This window comes from Poecilia reticulata, chromosome 20 (assembly GCF_904066995.2).
Source record: "Poecilia reticulata chromosome 20, P_reticulata-male-v2, whole genome shotgun sequence".
Taxonomy (NCBI): Eukaryota; Metazoa; Chordata; class Actinopteri; order Cyprinodontiformes; family Poeciliidae; genus Poecilia; species Poecilia reticulata.
This window is the reverse complement of record NC_088849.1, coordinates 4,336,975-4,358,813: the sequence shown is the minus strand read 5'-3', so window position 1 is coordinate 4,358,813 and position 21,839 is coordinate 4,336,975. Positions and strand designations below refer to the sequence as shown.

Here is a 21,839-nt window from a genome sequence, read left to right as displayed (position 1 = left end):
AATGAAAAAAATTTGATTTTTCTTTTCTATGACTTAATTTTGCAGCTTCATTGTACATTATATTCCCCACGACAACACCTGAAGCTACATAAAACTCAATCTGAACCAACTTGTTCTTTTGGTTATGTGAGAATATCCTCAACATAAAATCTCTACAGGAACCACTGGTGAATAATTTATGCTTTTTGCTGTTTCACTAAACAGACTGGTGCCGCTTTGTGCGTCATTCTTCTCGGCATTCAGATTTTAACACTGAACTCTAGTCACTTCTGAAGATGTTGGATAAACAACACAAGGAGGTAGTCATTGTTGCATATGATTTTCTCCTTTGATACAATAAGTACCTCTCAAGTACTTCACTGATGACTCTTTCTAGGGAGGTGACAAAACACCAGAGAAGTTCTTTCATTTTTACAAATAGAGTGAAATTCTCAAAAGTTTAACAGTATTTTCAAGAATCTTCAATCTGAGTCAAATTGTTTAGTCCAGGTATGATCTGTCTATACACTGCAACTTTCATGCTTGTCTCGTTCATAGGAGGTCCTTATGCGAAAACATTTAAAAGCATTTTATTTGTGTTTCCACTGGTAAATGTTTCTAATTTATTCACGTAAATTTTGCCCATTAGCTTTTTTTTTTCTTAGAGCATTTCTTAGATACTCAAAATAAAATACAGCTTGTAAAGCCGTATTTTCCGTAGTCACAATGCTACTTGATACACTATTGGTTGGTCTTTGGAAAACAGCCAATCCAGGAGCACCATTTATTTGGTGGATGTTAGCCTCTGTGGTATATCTATGATAGTTACTTGTATGCATTGCTGTATGCAACCCTCCCGGTCGGGAGGGTTGCTGGTTCCTATCTCCAGCTAATGTTCCGGGCGAGAGGCGGGGTACACCCTGCACAGGTCTCATATATATATATATATATATATATATATATATATATATATATATATATATATACTTTTTTTTTTGTCATAGTACCCCCAAGAATTTAAAACTACTTTCACCCCTGCCTATAAGTACGCTGAAAACTTGTAACTAACCTGAAAGTATCCAGGAAGTACCCCAACCATTTCCAATAACTACTTCGAACGAACCCTAAAAGGTTACTTCCAGAATATTCTGGAGTGTCCTGTGAGTAGCTCATGGCTACCGTAAGTATTCTGAAGGTACCCTGTAAGAGTACTCGCGTGTATTATGTATTACACTGTTTTTTAAGCATGTATGGTGAAACATGCAAACTGCATTACATCTGTAAAACCTTGAAAGTATTTTTCTAGAAACCTGTGAGCCATCTGTTTTGGCTCTGATTTTTTCATTAAAAGCTTTTCACATAATAGATGAGAAGAAGTCTGTTGCGTAACACCAATGGTACTCATGTATTCTCCGAGTTGAAATTAACAGAGAGTGAGTGAACATTTAATACTTAATGTGTGTAATGACTGCAGCAGCACAGAGGTCCAAGGGTCAGCCATCCCGGGCCTGTTCCACTTGACTTGATTAAAACGGCTGTTAACATGTTAGAGAATGAATCAGCTGACTATAAAGAGATGCAAAAATGTCCAGGGGGATTGGGACAGTCAACAGTACCAAGACAGACAACTGACCCTCAACAGCTCTAAATATCTTCAAAGAGAGGCAACGGAACAAACTGAAGAGACATTCCAACTAGACCGTGACATTAGATCCAGAATGGAACTGTTGTTTAATAATGTTGATCTGTTCTGACAGTTTGGGGCAGTCATAGACCTGCTGCTTCTATCTCAACAAGACGCAAACAGTCCTGACTGTGAACTCTCACCTGCTCACACAGGCCAGAACAGTCTTAGAAAGAAAGAGAGAAGAGATAGAAAGTGCATTTAGAACAAAGAACAAAAAGCATGTTGTGTCATTCCAGATAGGATCTTAAAAAAGAAGACATTTAATATTTATGAAAGTCATCTAAACATTTGCAACATTTCTGGGCAACTGTTTTAAGAGGACGTCCACGGGGACACATTTCTCTCCGTGTTTCAGCTTTGGATTGTCTGGATTTGGGAAAAGAGGAGTGGGGGAAGAGGGAATGAAGTTTCTACAGACACGGAAGGCTTTGATAGCATATTCCTCAAAATCACATCTCATTTGGTTTGAGGGGATCCAAGGAGCAGCAGCACCGCACTGGAGAGCCAGACGGTCCAGACCAAACATAACCTAACATCACATTTAGCTGGGAATCTGAGGACAGCAAAGAACAAAAATGAAAGCTGTATTTGGGTTTCCAACAGTCAGTGGCAGTTCTTCAGTGTATGACTGTGAGTGAGCTCCTCCTTCTGCATAGTCACCCATCAAAACATGACATTAGACTAAATAAATATAGATTTATCCAATGTTAATGTGAGATAGACAGAATGGAGTTCAATGACTTCATATAATTGGGCAATAAAAAAAAACTGTTGGGACACACCCGGCAGCTGACTTTTTTTTTCGGAGTGCTTGTGGCATCTGCTAAGTTAAGGAACCCTGGGTGATCTGCTTTGTGTCATTAAAATCTTTGTTAAATGTTAACAATTATTATTTGGAAGTCTACAAATATCTCATTATGTCGAAAGGGCAGAGCCTGATTGCTTGGAGCTAAATTCTTTGTCTCAGATCTCTTTAATCTGAGTTGATATCGATCAGACTATTAAAAACTGGAGCTTCCCTTCCACCTCTCAGAGCTTCTTCTGATCCATAAATGCATGTAGATCTATCATCTATCGGTTCAGGATATATAGGAGAACCTTTAGCACTTTAAAGTAAATGGACACAATTTTACATCTAATCACAGTGTGACTGACTAAGAGTGGAAGTGTTAGCTAACATGGCAAAAAATGTAAAAGTGTGTGGTTTATCTTAATTTATTTAATCTATTTTTGATTAAATGAATTTTTTTTAAATGTAACTAAAATGACATGCATTTTAGCAGAATATTATGCATAATAGCAGATTATGACTAGTCATAATCTGCTAAAATGCATAAAATGTCACTGTCTTCAGAGCTTCCTAAAGTGAACTAATGAGCTATTTTATAGGTCTAACCAAAAATAAAAGTCTAACCAAAAATAGAAGAGGTGAAAACACAGTAGTAAAGATCAGTGCAGCTAAATATCTGTGTTCGTTAGACGGAGCCTGAGAGTCTAAAGATGAACTCTTAATATCTGAAATAAATTCAGATATTTTTTCAGATATTAAAAAGCATTAATCATGATGGAAACATCCACATTCAGCAGAACTTCCACAACCAGCAGTGTGCCTACAAAAAACCCAACCATCATCATTTCACTAAGTAAATAATAAAGTGAAAGAGCCTCTCATTGGATAATAACTTCATGGATGGTTACGTTTCAACTGGCAACAAGTTATTTAACCCCAACTTCTCATTGGAAAGAATTATCCTGTGCCATGGAGAAGATTTTAGTCTGTTTAAGGAGGGTCAACTTATCTGAACGTTTTAATTAAAGGAAACATCTGAGGAGATTACTATAAGTAATAAATTGGGTTCATAATATAAATACCTGGGGGGAAAGTGAGGAGCCATTATCTTCCCAGAGGAAATATGACCAGCAATGAATCCTGGGTGATCAGAATCGGTGATCACTTAAATGTTTTTAAAGATCTAATCGTAAAAAAACTTAATAATAATAATAATAAGAGCATTTCAGTACCTTCAATGGGAGGAGAACTTAAGATAATGGGACTAAACATTAAGAAGTAAGAAATCACTTTTCAGAGAGGCTCATCAGGAATAAACTTTAATTACAAAGAGATTAGACGTAAAGTTCAGACTCTGGAGTAACGGAGGACGGTTAATGTGGTCTGAGTTCAGATTTAGCCTCTTCCAGAGTGATGGGCGCGTCAGAGTGAGAAGAGAGAAAGATGAAGTGATGCACCCATCCTGGGAAGTGTCTACTGTATAAACCTGTAGGGGCAGACATATGATCTGGGCTCACTGCAGTTGGTCAGGTTCAGCTTCAGCAATATTAATTATGATCCCAAAGGATCAAGTCAGCAGACTTCTTGAATGAAGTGAACGACCAGGTTATTCCATCAGCGTACTTCGTCTCCCCTGAAGACCGGCTGTATTCCAAAATAACAATGCCAGAAATGTTCAGAAAATGTGAGACATCATTTTCACACATGGGTCGCCCACAACACAGGATCCGGACCCTGTATCTAATAAGACATTTTGGGATGTGGATAATAGTGTGCAGAGCATTCTAACTGTACCATACTTTGAAGAAAAGTTAATACTACTTTGGCAGGAAATGAATAAGCAAAAAGCTTATTGAGACAGTGAATACATCCCATAATCAAAGCCAAAGACAGGCCACCAGAACATTGGAGTGTGTGAGTTTCTTGGCACAGACAGTGTAGCACAATCAAATACATCTTAGTGAGATACAATTAACACAATCAGTAATCTTTCATTTTGTAAGCCATACACAAAATATCAAATACTATCAAACACTGCAAAATGTACAAGCAACTAAAAGTCTTCGTATGACTGACAGTACACCACTTTTCTCCCCTCTCCTGATTAATTCACCAGAAGCTTTATCAACAGTTATAGAGGCAGAACAAAGATATTTCATTCTGTTTTGCAGAGCTGTGAAGGGTTCTTATGGCCAATGGAATCTCTTTCAGCTTTCTTTTTGACTTCGCAGTCTTGGTTGTTATTCTTTCATCTTGACCTCCATGCCTCTGGCTCACTACATTTACCAAACACTTTTCAGAACTCGGCATTCTCTCTCAGAGAAAAGTTTGTCGTACTTTAGAGCCTTGCACTTCCATAGACTTTCTGTCCATCGGCCAGCTCCTTTTAAGAATCTCTATCCTTTGAGAAGCGCGTCCCAAAGCAATTTGGAATTATAAGCGGACTCTCTAAAGCACAAGCAGCTCCATTCTGTCAATTTTTCCAGCCTTTCCAGTTATGCTGTCTGTATACTTTCCCAAAATAAATGTCTTCCTTTTGTGAACTAAAGCACCTGCCACCAACTGTGTTTCTGCAACAGAGAAACCAGATGATATATGCAAAATGGAAGCAGTTTTTGAGCTCCAGTATTTCTAGAAATTCAGAACTATGGATCTTTCGTTCTTCCTTGTTAGTATTAAATATGAAAGACAAAATCTTTGATTGAACTTGTACATTTTGTGTTGCAATATTTACATTATTTTACATTATTTTATACTTTTGACCTGTAAAGGTAACGACAGGTTTATTTGATCACAGTCACAGTTGTATCGATCAGAGTGCTGGTATTGTTGTGCTTTTGTGATTTGTCGATGAAGAAATGTGTTGAATAAAGTTTTGCTGTGTGAGTTTACCTTAATTAAACACAGCCAGTCATGTTTTCAAATGGATCAGTAGCTTTTCACTGATTAAGTAAAAGAACATTACGACTAATGGCTTAAGAAAAGCAAAGAATAGTTTAAAAGGTTTCAAAGAGCGTAGCTAAAAAAAGCTGTCCTTTATAACCTCAATGTGAAAGCTATCCATTTCCACAACTTTGTCGCACAAAAGCATCTTCTTTGTGTTCTCAACACCACACTGCAATACTGAACCACTGTGACAGCCAAAAAGTCACATCTCTTAAGGGAAGATTTCACTTATTTAAGAAAAAAGAGGGATTGTTGCAAATTTCAGTTGTTGCTTGCAGAGAGCTTCTGTCCCTGAATGGACCACTTTGTGTAAAAACCTGGCAGGATGTCTGCAGCAAAGAGCAATTCAGGAATCTGTTTGTTGTTCTCAGTAGAAAAGTTGGGGGTATATGTTGGCTTTCCTGCTTGTAACATGCAGCTGTTACACATTTGCACATAATTTGGCGTCCACACAGGCAATTACTTTCTGGATCAAATTCTGGAACACAAACAAGACATGGATAAAGTTGACTTACAGATGGAGGAGGATGATAATCATGAGCAGGGAGTAGACTGAATGATCAAAAGCAGAACCCTAACGAACCAGGAACTGAGGTACTTTAAGGGTTTTTTTCAAACCTCATAGTCCACTAGACTCGGTTTGATTGGGGACCAAAATTGCAACATTTGTTACATTTTCAGCTGCTGTGGTTCTTTTTCTCACTGCTTCAGATGAAGCAAACCCTTTGAACAACAAGCTACCCCCCATTTACTGCACCAAGAACCACTGAAGGAAAAGACACAGAAACCTCTGAAGAAGACACTGAGCAGAATTTCCTTCTTTACGAAATGCTAACAAAAATGGGGCAGCGTCATATTTGAGGATATTTGTTTTGTTTCTGGGAAAAGACCAGGAGCCAATTCTCCTGCTTGTGCTACACTCTCATCTTTGTTTTGGTTGCGTTTACCCAGAATGCCCTGGGCTGTGGTCCACATATGCATTCACAACACACCAGAGTTCACTTCAACCGAACTGAGACATGCTTGTAGTCAGACCAGAGTGTGCCGTTTTGATCAGCATCAGAGTTTAAATGTGTACAGAAATCAAAACTGCAATAAAAATTCAAAGAGTTCTGTGTGACGTACCTTAGAAGTATAAGTTATAATTTATATTTATAAATGTGACATCTTCTGCTTTATTCATTTATTTTTAATGATTATTTCTTTAATTTGCTGATGACAAAAATATATTGTGTTCCTGTGAACTTGTATTTAGCTTTGTACATCAGTTGATTATGTTGCAGTGACGGTTATTGATTCCTAAAAGTGGTCGGACTGAGTAATTAAAAATTCATTCTGATTTCTTCATGTAAATTTGTTGAATTGTAAGAATTTTTTATATCTCCATGTTTAACAGAAAAAAACAACAAATAAATATTTCTACTGTAGTTTGAGTTTTCCCTCAAACCACATAAACAATCTACTAGTGACACCATATAACAGGATTTCTATAAAAAAATCATTTTCACATCCACTCTTGCAAAAACAGAATTACCTACCAGTGCACAAATCAATATTGGGTTGTATCAAGCCCTGTTTCCATTTTGCTTTCCATGTCTCCTCTGGTGTGTTTTTCCTGTCAGTCTTCTTGCACGCTCCAAGGAACTGATCCTGCTGCCAATTACTCTGCAAATTTCTGCCTCATCAAACCTCTCTCTCTCTCTCCGTCCATCTCTCTCTCTCTCTGCTAAAAATTTACTCCGCTCTTCTCTCCACCAATTTCCAGAGTGTCTGTCACATGGAGATGCAAGACTGTAAAGCACTTTTGGTTTAGTCTCTTCAAAATAACAGCTCAGTTGCCAAAGGTTTTTTGGCCGAACTGGACGGCCGGGATGTCTAGAGAGCGACGCCGAACTGGTGAAGCTTTGAAGCTTTTAAAATGTTTAAAATGGCTTCTCATACTTCCTCACATCACAATCCATTAAAGTGAAGATGTGTGACAGACAGAAGGTGTTTTCTCCCTACAGGCTCAGTTATCACTTTTCCTCTTGAGGCGAACTTGAGGAGTTCACTAGAAATGTCAAGAAGGACTGTGAAAAAAACAAAACATGCTCAGCAAGAAAAAGAAAGCTCACGTCTCCCACGTGACTTTTGGTAAACTGTGATCTGACTTTTCTTCAACAGTGGTTTCCTCAATGCCTCTCTCCCATAAAGCTCCGACTGGTGAAGAACCATCAGTTGTCGTCTGCAGAATCTCTCCATCTCAGCTGCTGAAGTTAGGAACTCGTTTAGTGTAGACATGGTAACATGGTGTCCTCTTTCGTTAGTCTCCTTCTTGCACAGGTTGTGAAGATGGCCTCATGTAGTCAGATTTACACATGGACCATATTCCTCCCATGTCTTCATGATAATTTAACTCAACTCCATGAATGCTCAGGGCCTTAGAGAGGTTTTGTCTCCATGTCCTGACTGATACCTCTCAGTTACCTTTTATCTTATTGGTTGGAGTATTTTGTCTTCCTAATGGTAGTCAGGACTACTGATGAACCAACGAATGGACTTTCCAGACACTGCTGTCTTTATGCTACAATCACTTGACACACAGTAACTGCGCTCTGGCCAAATTTTGTTGATCATGACTGATTTGCATCCAAAGGGATGAATACTTTTTGTAGACAGCATAAATTAATCCTTCATTGTGGAACCAAAGGCACAAAATGTGTGTCAGCTTACATTTTTCTGTCAGGGGAAAACACAAAAATAAACGGTTTTCCTGGAACAATGAGTTGCTTCTCCACAATTAACACATTTGGCAACAAGTATATTAGGTTGACTAACAGAACTAAGCCCCTTCTCCTGGCTCTGATGGGTTGTTTTTGGTCAGGAGTGGTACATTTCTTCAGACAACATTAAGGACAAGGTGGAGGAGATCAATCAGATTATATGTCTCATAACAAAAGCAAATAGATTAAATACATATTTTTTTTAATAAAAGTTACATACTGCAGCTTGAAGCACTTCCAAATTCAAGTATAAAGAGAATTGAAGATGAAGGGAAGTCAAGTTACAAAGGTTTCAAAGGCAGATATGGAAAGAATACAAGTAAGATTGATTGATTGATTGATTTAACAGATTCATGGTCTAGAAAGAAATAAAAAAGACATGACAACAAAACAAAGTGTACTCAAGCAGGTATAGCAAACACTAAAATTGGGAATGAAGAAAACCTTAGACAGGTAAAAATAGAACCTGAGGTTTATATCATATTGGCAGGAGCCATTCCTGGTCGGTTCTGTCTGTTCTCGGGGCTGTGGACTCCCCTCAGTATAATTACCTCTGACGTTCCTCATCACTGTTAGGGGGAAGTCTGAATGTTTTGCTGTCTTGGTTTAATATCCCATTGCTGACACAGCAGTGAGTAGATTTCATTGTTAATTAAAACTCGTCTCAATTCTTTTGCTGGTTGCACTTAGATTCTCGTCTTCCCTCTGATCCTCCAGACATGTTAGGAAACTAAACCTTTAAAAATCAAATCCCGTTCTGGATTTGTTTGTCCTTTGCATGAGCAGTTTCTCATCTCCAAACTAACCAAACCAGTGACCATGCCCAAAAGGTAAAGCTCCAGCTCCAGCACTATTTTTAGAGAACAAAGGAAGAATATTTATGAGTTATTGTTGTACTTTGATACACTGCTGTGCATTTTAATTGGAGAGCATGGGGGTGGGGGGATGAGGGGGCAAGAGGAGTGCAGGAACACAGCCGTAAAAACACAAAAACTCCGTCTGAAGAGAGGCTATTTGACCACTTTAGTCCATTTGTCATTTATCCATAACAGCAGCTGAAAGCCTCCTCCTCCTACTCGTTCTCACAGTTTTTTTGACAAGGTCACTCTCTCTTCACAAGCCATGGAAGGAATTCACAACTCATTGTCAAAGAGGCTGACAGGAAGCCGAACGCTGAAACGTTTTTGCTTTTAAAAGACGCCTGTGCCTGGCGCTCTTTGAGTTTTGCCGTTTTCCTCCCACCCGTGCAGGAACTCTGCTAAGGCGTAATGAGGAAGAGCATCCACCTGATTCAGCAGAGACGTGCGCTCACACGTTGTCAGTGCGAGCTGAACGGCCATCCTCGTTGACCCAACGCACCACTCAGTGTTCTGCCAAAACGGTTTTTTTTTGGCTTTGGAAACGTCGAGGCGAATATCGATTGCAGGCCCAGTCGAGACGGCCGGGGTGCAGCGAGCCAGGGAGGTGAAACACGGCAGCACCTCCACCGAGAGCTCCAACTGGCTCCATGCCACCTCCATCTACTGCTGCTGATCACCGGCTGGCTGGCTGCTCTGCTGACGCTCTCACTGAATTGCTTATTTACTTGCCTGGCGGGTCTTTCATAAAAGTTGCTGTCTGATTGGCTTGTCGAGTGATGCGGTCTCAAAGTGACTGAGTGCGCGCCCCAGCCATGTTTCTCAGGTTGTCTGAGTGCTTACTGTATATGAAAGTGGATGTTATTACTGAGCATCCAGGTAGTTCATCTGTGACTGAGGGTAAATGTAATGTCAGACGAGTGAGGAATGCAGCTGGCCTAAAAATAATCACCGGCTGCTTCGTGTGATACAGACAACATAACCATGATTATTTTTGCAGCTTTAAAGCCAAGCCCTTAATAATCCACTGATCTTCACTTCATCTTCTCCACAGATTCATCCTTTGTGTCTTCGTTCCCTCTTATGACCCCTTTTCATCACACTCATCTCCATCACTCTTTCAATCCAGTTTCAGTTTGTTTGTATTTGTATTTGCACACAAATACAAACGAATTTGTGACCTGATAGAGAAAATTCTTAGGCTTTTGAAACTTTTAAGCCTCAGCCTGTGACAGAGGATCTGTGTCTCTGCGTGGCATACCGACTCTGCCTGTAAGCCAATTAAAGAAGAAACCAAGCAGCTTCAAAAACAAGAAAGGGTGGAACAATACATCCAGTTCACAGACGGCAATATTTTTAGCTAAAATAACAGCCCTGATTTTTGCGAGCTTTTTTATTAGATTTGATAAGAGAAAACAGAAACAACCATTAACCTTGCCAGCACCTAATTATACTTACAGTGCTAACAAATGATTTATAGCTTTGTGTCTTTCACTCTGAAAAGCAATTTCAAATTAATACTAATATAACCAAGTGTTCTCAGCCACTGTGACAAAGTCTTAACGGGGAGCTAAAGTAAGACGGTAAAGTACATAAAACCACATTTATCTAGCATCTTTCAAGACGTAGATCATAAGGTTCTGCAGGCCTACAGAGGAAGAATAAAACCAAGTATTAGTACATTGAATTAGTTAATCAAAAGCAAATGCAAAAAGGCTACTTTAGTTGTTTTTTTCAAATCATAGATGACTTAGAGCAATGGTCCCCAACCCTGAGCCCATTGAACTCTACTCTGATATGGACCATAATAGCGAAGTCTGGTGCGGTTTGAATGCAAATGTGAACGCCAAGCAACTGATCCAAGAGAAGGACTAAAGGGAAATCCTGTAACCACTAGCTGACAGGTTAAAAAAAATCTTCACTGCAACAAGAAACATTGTATTGTTTCAATAGGTCAAGTTAAAATCATATTACACCCTAATATTTAACCACTTATGGCTACTTACATTTTCTTGTCAATTCAATTCAGTTACAAACAGCGCCAATTAGCAACACAAGCAACACAGACACTTCACAAAAAAGATCCATTGTTATAGCTTTGTCCAAAATATGCTACTTGAAATTAATTTAAACAACAAACTATTTCTGTTTCCTGACTCAGTGGTGACCTGCAGGGTCAACCTGCCCATCGCCCAATGACCGCTAGAGGAAAGCAGCAGCCCTCTTTAAGGCAAGATTAACAACAGTCCTTACTCTAAAAAGAAAAAAAGAAAAAAAAAAGCAGTATTGCGCCATGAAGCACCAGCAAAAAACACCGAGACAGAACACTACTTTTTAAAGATCAAGAAGTTAGAAGGCAGTATATTAGCGATAGCCAAGCAGGAACTGATAACCCTGAAGGAGCTGCAAAGGTCCTCAGCAGATATTAGATTGTATGACCAGAAACACACTTTAATCTATTCACTTCACAAAGTTCAGCTGTTTGAAAGAATGACTACAGACGGAGGGAGAATGAATATATTGATTAAAGGCAAAACAAGAAAGCACATTTGGATGGATTTTTAAAAGGCGGCCACTGAAATAAGCACTCTGGACAAATGAGACACTAATGACATTTTCAGGCCATCAAGGAAAGAGCTGCATTGTGCCAACTCATCTTTTATAATCAGTAGTAATAAAAAGAAAAGCACCCATTTCTTATCCATTTAATAATTATTTATATGTTGCATCTACTAAGTGGTTACCTGAGATTTAATAAAAATAAAAATGGTATACCCTGAGTTTTTCATTCATAGCATAATTTTACCAAATCAGAATGTACTTTTATGGTTATAAGCTTATTATCTGCAAAAAAAATGCATAGCTTCATCTTGGAAAAATGTCAGGAGACCTAACGCCACCCAGTGGTTAAAACAGATGTATTTAATTTACCTCTAGAAGGACCTAATAATTGTTTGGATTGTTAGGGAATCCAAACAATATATTTTTGAGAGGATTTGGGGTTGTTTCATTAACTTTATTAAGGACTTAGACCTTTCAGAGAGCTTGTTGGATTCTTGCAGTGCGCCATGCTGGATGGACGTGTACAACTGTATCCAATCTGTTTGTAAATGCTCAATTATTCCTGTTTTGAGAGGCTGGTTTTTTTGTTCCTGTGTTGGTTAATTTAACTTTTTTCCCTTTTCATTTCTATGACTATAAAGGAAACTTATTCAGACTGATACATGACTGTATTTTCAAAATCTCAGTAAAAATATTTTGGTAAAAATAAAATATAAAGTGGTGTAGATGACAAACAAATAGCCTGTACTTGTATAGTGCTTTATCAAGTACATCAAGGAACCCAAAGAGTTTCACACAACACTCAATCATTCACCCATCCCACACACATTTACACACTACTAGCTGTAAGCTACTGGGTAGTAGCCACAGCTGCCCTCGGCCAGTCTGACAGAGGCCGAGTTAGGAAACAGATGACGATTCCTTACTAGTGCCATAAAACAAACTCATGGCATCTCCCAACTTTTCTTCTAAGGTAAGGGACAAGGGCGTAGGAAAGATAGATAGATAGATAGATAGATAGATAGATAGATAGATAGATAGATAGATAGATAGATAGATAGATAGATAGATAGATAGATAGATAGATAGATGGATAGATGGATAGATGGATGGATGGATGGATGGATGGATGGATGGATGGATGGATGGATGGATGGATGGATGGATGGATGGATGGATGGATGGATGGATGGATGGATGGATGGTAAAAGTTGGGTTTTGTGGGGTTTACTTCTCCCTTCTGGTCAATGAAGGCCGGGTCCTTTAATAAGCGATGGAACGAGTTGAGTTCAGACACACAATTATGATCTAAATTATAACCAGAGACTGTCCACGCAGAGTGGAAACAAGTTAGTGTTTGTCTGTTGTTTCTATAAGAAAAGATCCTCACAAGAGTCAGATGTGGTTAACTGGATATATTTTGGGAGAGTCAGAAGTTGCTGCTGAGTTAAACGATGAAGCAACAGAAGTTTTAACGAACGTTGCTTTAGCCATTTTAAACCAAGTTAACCCTGTTGAAGAAGAGAACAAAGTCCAGAAACTCAGAGGAAAATAAATATGAACTGCTGTTCAAGTGAATTACAACAGAGCCGCAACTATTGCTAAACTTTGAACTGAATGTGTGAAATTTAGGTTAATAGTAAAGAATTTCTGTTTTATTAAATAAAAATGTGTTTCTTAGCTTTATTGTAAAATGAGAATGCTACATTTTTATTTCAAAACATTATTGAAGGTGTCAGAGGAGAGCTTTCATCCTGCTGCTCACTAATTGCTGTTAGGCAGATCTGCATGAACACAGAGGACATTGATGTGTTGGGAAGGATCCCTGTAAGACACATGCTTTTTTTATCATTGATCAACATCAGTGTAACCATGAACAATTCAGATGCTGCTCTCCACCCACTGAAATGATGACTCACTGATGAACTTTCCTTAGATGTGCGTTGATGTGATTTTATTTATTTATTTTTTAAACAAGGTCAGCATCTCTTTTTTCACTATTCTGGATGCGGTGAAGCTTACTCCAAATTTGTTTTTCTTCCAAGCGGGGGACCGGGCTGGCCTCAGAGGTGGATAGACGAATCTGGCTTGGGGGACAGTTTTCCGTTCCTCTTTTCCCCGCATTCATCTGAGGTCACCTCTGAGCTTTAGAGGGAACAACACTGCCAGGAACGATGGAGGCCAAACTGTGATCTAACAACAGCTGACACACTGGTGGGGAGTTAGCTGTGAACGAGCCGCTCTGCTGCTGCTGCAGGAGACGCTGTGGCGGCCACGATCCCATTCCTCCCCATCAGGAAAGCGCCTCAGTGTTTACAGATGCAGCAATGCGGAAAAAGAAAATATCTGCTCTCTCTCTCCTCGGTTTAATTTCATCTCAGGCCATTTACCTATTGTTGCTGGCCAGCTTCAAACCCGAGTGCGGCGCTAACAGAACCCTGTGGCCCTCAGCCGCAGCACCTTTCTGAAACTCCGAGGAAGTTGCTAAGGCTGCTTGAGCAGTCACAGAGAGGCATTTATCTCTGTCAGACACACCGCGCCGAGGACTCACCGCAACACAGATGTCAGCATAATTTAGCTTGCCTCATAATCTCCGGCTCTGCAGCCCTGGGGATTATTCAACTTTTTACTTCTATTCAGTGGCAAGTAATATGTTCCTGTGTTTTGCTGCAGGGCGCGCGCGGCTATCATGCCCCAGAGTAGGGCTGAATCAGTCCGAACCGTCTGACCCGTAGGGAGATGATTGGCAGTTAAAGCTGAGAAAGAGCTGCACAATTACAACACAGGTGGATAGTCAGAGAAATGACGGGGGATTGAATTCAAATCCCCCTGAGGGTAAAATGTGAGCAGGTGTGCAGGGAATACGTGCTGTTAATGATTCAAAAAATAGATCTTCTCTTTCAAGGCACGAATGCTAACGTAGTAGAAAATCTAGAACATCCAAAACATGTCGGCTCTGCACTTTCCAATTTTACAAGCCACATAAAGTTAAATATGCATTTATGTTCAAAGAACAATTGTAGGATTAAAAACCAGCCAATGTCAACTCTTTAAATGATTCAAATGAAGAATTGCTTGTATTTGAAGAAGTAAAAGTGTATGTAATAATGCTAACTTAGCAGCAAGAGAAGGTTGACTTTGAGGACCATCATGAAACAACAGTTTCCAAACGGTCATGGCTAATAAATCAAACACACCCTTCAGCTGCTGATTATGTGCCTCACATGTCAGAACTAATTTCTGACCAGCAAAGAATAAAAACAGACAAACTTAAAGACATTCATGAACTAATTTTACAGAAATCCAGACTTAGGTAGTAACTAGTTACTTTTACTCGATTACATTTATGAAAATAGCTTCTTTGAAAAAAAAAAAAAAAAAAGGCCTTCTTGGAGTATTTGTGCTACATTGCGTTTGTACTTTTGCTTGAGTAATTTTATTATAAAGTATTTCTGCTCTTACTTGAGTATCATTTCTGGATTTTCCACCCACTGAATGAAAAACAAAGCAACCCAAAAAATACACCAGACACAAACACACACCTGCAGTTTTTGATAAAGTTTCAGAAGTTTATTTTATTGAAAGAAACTGATTCAGAAAAATGTTCTTTTGACTGATATATATATATATATATATATATATACACATAAAATTATTGTAATTTTGGTCAATAAAATAGCAAAATTTCCACTTAATTTTTTACTTTGTTCCATATGATGTAATTTTTTAATATTTAATTAATAGAGTACTTGAGTAGACTTTTCTTTTTTTTTTACCAAATACTTACTTACTTGAGTGGGTTTCTGAACCGCTCAAGTAAGTTACAATTTTTGGGTACTCTACCCATCTCTGCAGAGAGCCATGTGTTCTGTGTGCAACATTACCATTAATTCATTAATCTAGTGTTAATCATTTGAGTAAATTAATCATTTACACAAATGATTAATTTGAGTAATTTTCGGCTGATTACATGAAAATAAGTATTTATGAGACTTAAGTCAGAGTTGAACCTCAAGTCTAAGGAGACTCAGTGGAGCAAAGAGGGGGTTGCACTAAACGAGGGGCACTGCGCTACAGGGGGCCCCTATGATGGCGGAAAAATGATTTCTACACAGTATTCTGTAACAGCTGTTGGTGCATTTGTAAAGGATATGACCAACCACACTATAATGCGTCATAATGCATCTCAGAAAATGGCCTCAACAGGGTGGCTGCGCCCCTGTTGAGGCCAAGCCTAAATCAAGTGTTTCTGTGGCTTGAGTCCAAGTCAAGTCTAAATCAGAGACCTACGTCCTAATTCTTGGAGGCACACGGCACTCTAGCTCCATTTTCTGTATAAATAATCATCTGCTCCTTTGTAAATAACTACCAAACATTTTGACAGTTTTAAAGCTCAAAATATAGCAAACCAGTCTGAGGTTTACGAGATTAGAGTTGTTATAAAGAAACAGAGGTCTGCTTTGCTCTTTGGCCAGTCTGAACTAGCTGTTACCTTTAGCCCACTAAACCAACTAATCTGAATTTATCCAAAATCAATAACAAAAGTTGTCTACTACAGGTAACATATTAACAGGTTCTTTAGAAAGAACCTGATTTAATTTAGTTTTATTTAACCAATATTGAAACCTATTAGCTGAGTTTTTCTGGCATAAAAATGAATCATTTAACCACAAAGTTAGCTATTTTAAAATAGCTATTTTTAGATAACCGACTTCCTCAGGTCGATATCATGACTCTGTGACATCTGTTTAAAGGTCATGTAATAAATGTGAAAGGGCTCCTTTTCAAAGACATATATCTGTAACCTTTAGTCAGTGGCTCAACTAAACAAATAAGGAAATGTTCATAAATAAGTTTTTTTTAAGGTTAGGGATATATTTTTCACAATCTATTTATAAACAGCAGTTATAATGTATTTGAAGAAAAAGGCTAATGCAAACTGTACAATTAATCCACAGAAATGACTGCAGATAGGGCTGTGTGGAGCAGATGTGTGCTTTTCACCTTTTTTAGTTTTAAGTGTTTTGAAGCTTTTGGTCATTGCTGTATTATTTATCACAAAGACTATTTAAAATGTACCTTTGAGAGTTAATTAATGGTTTATATATAATGCCTCTGAAACAGCCTACATTAGCTGATTCCTAACTAATGGATTCTATACAGTCTACCTTGGAGCAGTATTTGTTTTCCTCATGTTTTCCAACTATTTCTGTTACATGTAGAATCCACAAGGCTCGGGGGCAGCACTGACCTGATCATCTGTTTTTCCATTTTACAGACTTGAACATTTGCATTCATCATGTTTAATAATAATTTGTTGCATCATGTACTATCAATAATAATTTGGACAAAGCTAACATTGATGTTGCAAGCAGTAAAATTATACCGAGTATTGGAATGTTTGTGGATATATCTGCATGTAGAGAGCATGCAGATATATCCACAAATATTGGATATATATCTGAACTATGGGTTCTTTCTGATGAAAGAACCCATAGTTATTGGGTTCTTTCATCAAACCCAATAACTATGAATCAGTTGAAACTGTCTCATGCACTGTTCTTTACATAGTCCTGAGCTGAAACTCAGTCATTTTTAAGCCTCCAGTATTCCATATTCCAGCATAAAGAAGATATAAAGCAATGAGGTTGGTTACAGCAGCAATGAATGTAATCAGTCTGTGTTAAAAAGCACTGGGGGAAATTTTCATCTAATTATTGAGGGTAAACATGTATTAATCACAGCTGGCCCGGCCATTTACTGCCTCAGACAGTAACAGTAAAGACTCTTCACCAGCATCAAGGGAGGAGAGGTGAAGTAGGCAATGAATTTAGAATAGGAACAGATCTTAGAAATATGTGGAATAACCGGGAGGGAGCAGATTAATTTAGAGCTGAAAAATCAGCAAACCTAAATCCCATAGAGACTCAAGATAGGATGGAGGAGGTTGGTTGGTTTTCTTTGACACAAGTTAAAATTTTAAATAGGCATGGAATTATTTTAAAAATGGAACCATAAGTTTATCGAATGATGGTTGAATTTAAGTATCTGATATTTCACTTGGGTATTGCCACCCTTACACATTTCCTCTGTTGCAGTTTGGTAAAGACAAAGAAAACTTGTAGTAAATACAAACTAGCGCTTTGAAGAGTGATAGAAATGATGAGTCTTTTAGCTGAACGAAAGAAAGCTCTTCCACCCAAAATAGTTTGATGTTAAAAAACAATCCACTCTTGTTAGACCATGAATTATCCAGGTCACGCAGGTTAGACTGGAAGAATCAAGAGACTATTCATGAGGTACAAGCTAAAGAATGTGAAACACATGGAACAGTGACACACTTTCCCAGGAGTTCATGGTTTTTGAAAATGATTCCAAAGCCACCTTAACAAAACAAACTAAATAATTCAGAACCACATGGAACTCATAAAAAAAACAAGCAACAATAAAAAAAACACTGCTCAGCAATAAGAGAAAAAAAATGCTATCTTAAATTAGATTTTTTTAAAAAGCATCTCGACGATCTCCAATAGCTTGGAGAACATATTGTTTGACCTGATGAATAATGAGTGTACCTTTTTTTGCAATCTGTTACATCCAGCATAAAACTAGCAAGGGATTTCAGAAAACTGTCTAGTGTGATGGTTTGGCTTCAGCAACCTGTACAACTCTATCATTGATGGAGTCACAATCTGTTTCTACACAGGAGCAGATGTTAAACTCAAGGCACTGGGGTTATGTAGCAGGCTGGTGGTCAAAAGCTCTCCAGCAAGGGGCTATAAAAAAAGATGATGAAGGTGACCTAGTCAAAGTGTTGAAAAGACTGACTACCAGTTATTGCAAATGTTTGACTTGTTGCTAACAAAGATGATGAACAGTTGATATCAGCTTTAATGGGCAGTTGTGTTTTACCTTTAGGGCCCGGCTGGTTTGGATAACTTTCCTTATTACATGAAATTATTTTAAAAATGCAGTTTGTATTTATTTAGGTTATGTTTATCCGATATTGATATTTGTCCAATGAGCCAAAAGATTAAAAAGTGACAAAAACAAATAAGTAGAATATATCTGTTCACAGCAATGTACATGTAAAAAAAAAGCAACTCTATGCAGCCAGGTCTTTTCTTCGGTTACGTCTGTGTCATCATGAGGATTTGGTACACATCTCTGAATAGCCACAACAAGCACAATTAGCTAGAAAAGGTGCAACACTGGAAATATTGAACAAAAACAGATGTCAGATCCATACTCCACTGAGCAACAGTGACCAACTTAATGAACATGGATTTCTGCTCTATGGTTTTGTGGGTCTTCAGCTGTGGCATTGGGCAGACATTTGGGTTCAGTCATTGAATAAACTGCTGTTCAGTGACTCTGCCATATGCTGACTGCTGCTTTAATACAAGAGGTTCACTTCTAACACTGTACATGCCAAGATGGGCATGTATAACCAAGTTGTCTATGCACTGACACTCACACTAACATAAGAACATAAACTACTCATTACTACTAATAATATCATACAGTATGTATCATTTGTGTTTTAAGAGTTACTGCAACCAGAAACTCCAGAACTTGAGTTTCAGACAGAAAGCATCTAACAAAAGGACAAACCTTCAGGTAACACAATAAAAAAAAAGAGCAGAATTTGAAAGAATGTATTCAACCTATGTTTCTCTATCTAACAACTCTGTAAGACAAATTATTTCATCTAAACACTGAACTCTAGGCTACTGTATGTCCTGTTGGCATTTCTTGTTTATTTCAGTTAGTTAATTAAACCAATCAAATTTTTGTTGCTTAACCATGAAAATTTTTTTTTGGCATTTTTTGCAGTCTTCGTGCCTTATAGACTCAGACTTATTTTATTGTCATTGCATAAAGAAGGACTTATGAAGGACTGCTGTGGTGAAAGAGATGGTGAAGTCGCCCCCCCCTCTGTTAGATCCTAACTCAAGCGGTTTAGGCAGCGCTGTGCATCATCTGGCTCATGTAGAGGTAAGCAGGCTTTGCAGGTGAAGAGAGTGACATGGTGATGACATATTTTGTCCGGTCAGTCAGGATTTAAAAGCGTTAACATGACTTAAAAGAAAATCAAGAGTAAGAGGGTGAGACGTATATTTAAATTTGAAGCAACAACACAATTTGTGTGCCGTTGTTTTGATATGGGGAGACCTCCAGTACAGAGTTTATGTGCAGTCGGATTTATATTGGAAAACAAAGCCCTCCACTTAAGATTTATGAACAGCCAAAGGCGGCTGAGAGTTGGCTTGTTTTTGTTGGTTTGTGACAAAAATGTTTTGTGAAAGAGGCACAGAAAAGATGGTGTTACCTTCTGTCTAATCAATGTCCACAAAAAGATGCCAACGGATGTCTGACTATGGTTGAAAGAAGATTGATCTACTGGGATAGCCAAGAATGGCTTTCAGCATAACCGTTTGAAATACATGTAGGCAGTTTAAAAAATTGATTCAATGTCTAATTTTCAACATGATTTTTAAGGCTAAATGAAGACAAAAGCTCACAAGCCTTTATAAGTCATTTCCATGAACCTCCAGCTTTGATGCTTTAAAACACAATAATGTGATCTATGAAATGCATCAGGTTGCAGAGTTGAACCAGGACTCCGATTAGGGAGGTCTTCACCAAGTGCTTACCTGAGCTGGGGTAGCGTTTAGCTGTGTTGGAGGATGTGTGGGAGGAGGACGTGGAGGCCACCCTCTGGTCTGAACTCATGTTGTCTTGGCTCAGAGGTGAGGTGGACTTTCTTGGCTTCTTGTCTGTCAGGTGCAGTGGGGAGCTCTTCTTGGCAGGTGGCAGTGGCCGTCGAGGCCTGGCTGTGGCGTTGACCCTAAGCCAGGCTTGGGCTTTGTACTCCACAATCTCTCCGTAGTTGGCTCGGGTCACCCGGCACTCGTAGAGTCCTTCGTCGTTCTTGCTGACTCTGGACATCTGTAGCTTGTGTGAGATGTCGTTGCCCTGGACCTTTACTGTCTGTTAGAGAGATTGAAAGAGAATACTGTCATAACCTGGAGTGGGAAGATACTCCAATGGACCCCCAGTTTTCATATGCATTCAAACTGCACCAGAGTTCACTTCAACCGAACCAACACTTAGGTTTGTAGGTGAAGCAGAATTTGCTAGTTTGGTCCAGGTCAGAGTTTGATTACGCATTCACATCTGCCCAAGCAAACAGGACTCTAGGCAAATGAACTGGAGTTTGAAAAGACCAGAATAAACAAAGCTGATCTGAATATGCCCTATTCCCCCAAGACTTCTCCTCCCCCGCTTTCCCTCCCGCCTAACCCCTCACGAAATCTTTAACCTTACCCTAACCTCACCCCCTTCTTCTCGCCTAAACCTAACCTTTCCTACCCCCTCCTCTCCCAACCATCACTCTACATTCTCTGTCTCCCCCCCCCCCTCGTTTTCTTTCCTTCCACTTCCCATTTCCTCCTTCTTTGGATTATGAACACCAACATAACAATTCACTACAAGCTCCATCTGAGCCCAGCTCAGATGAGGCAACTGCACCCACCGGAATATGCTAGCCATATTCTACGCAGTCCACACAGCACATACAAACCAAAAGGTGGCGCCGTGGGGTGCACCGCAAGCACCATACACCAACCATAAAAGATAGTCCCTGTTGCCCAAGGTGGTTCTTGATCTCGAGTGAGAGTGCATACCCTTTGAGGTACCTAAAGGGGCTGAGAACCATTCATGGGGAGCCCGCAGCCTCAAAGAGTGAATCACCAACCTAAGATTATGGTGCAATGCCCAATTCAGTCCATAACATGGGTGTCCTTTGCAGGTTTTTGGTCATTCTTCAGGGGTGTTTTAAGAAGCAGTGGGTTTCCCATTACGTATGAGGGAGTTCCCTGAGAATATGAGTTCTCACAAAACAACAAGCAATGGTATTTTATTATTTTTATTGCAAACTACAGTGGGGTGGACAATCTGTCAGCAGAAATCCATCACAGTGAGACCACATGCCCTGCATAGATGGGTTGTCAAGAATTTGAAATAAAAATGCAGATACCACATAGCATCATTTTCACATTAGTGAGTTCTGCAAGTGTATGGGCAAATGTTTCTCTGATCATCATGACCGTACACAGCATGATCATTGTATTGTGGGAGCCCAGGAGAGCACACAGGTCATGGATCAAAATCAAAGAGAAACACTGATCAGCAAGTATTGGGAGCCTCAGGTTAGCTTGACAACCTGCCACGATCCAGAGACATTCCAAGAG

General features: G+C 39.0%; 1 protein-coding gene across 1 annotated transcript in view; it reads right to left on the bottom strand.

Moving 5' to 3' along the window:
* Positions 1-21,839, bottom strand: part of vstm2a (V-set and transmembrane domain containing 2A) — a 97,927-nt gene that overhangs the window by 5,273 nt on the left and 70,815 nt on the right. Inside the window, exon 4 of the mRNA XM_008438497.3 lies at positions 20,241-20,577. Coding sequence (XP_008436719.2) covers positions 20,241-20,577 — 337 coding nt within the window. The remainder of the gene's footprint in view (positions 1-20,240; positions 20,578-21,839) is intronic.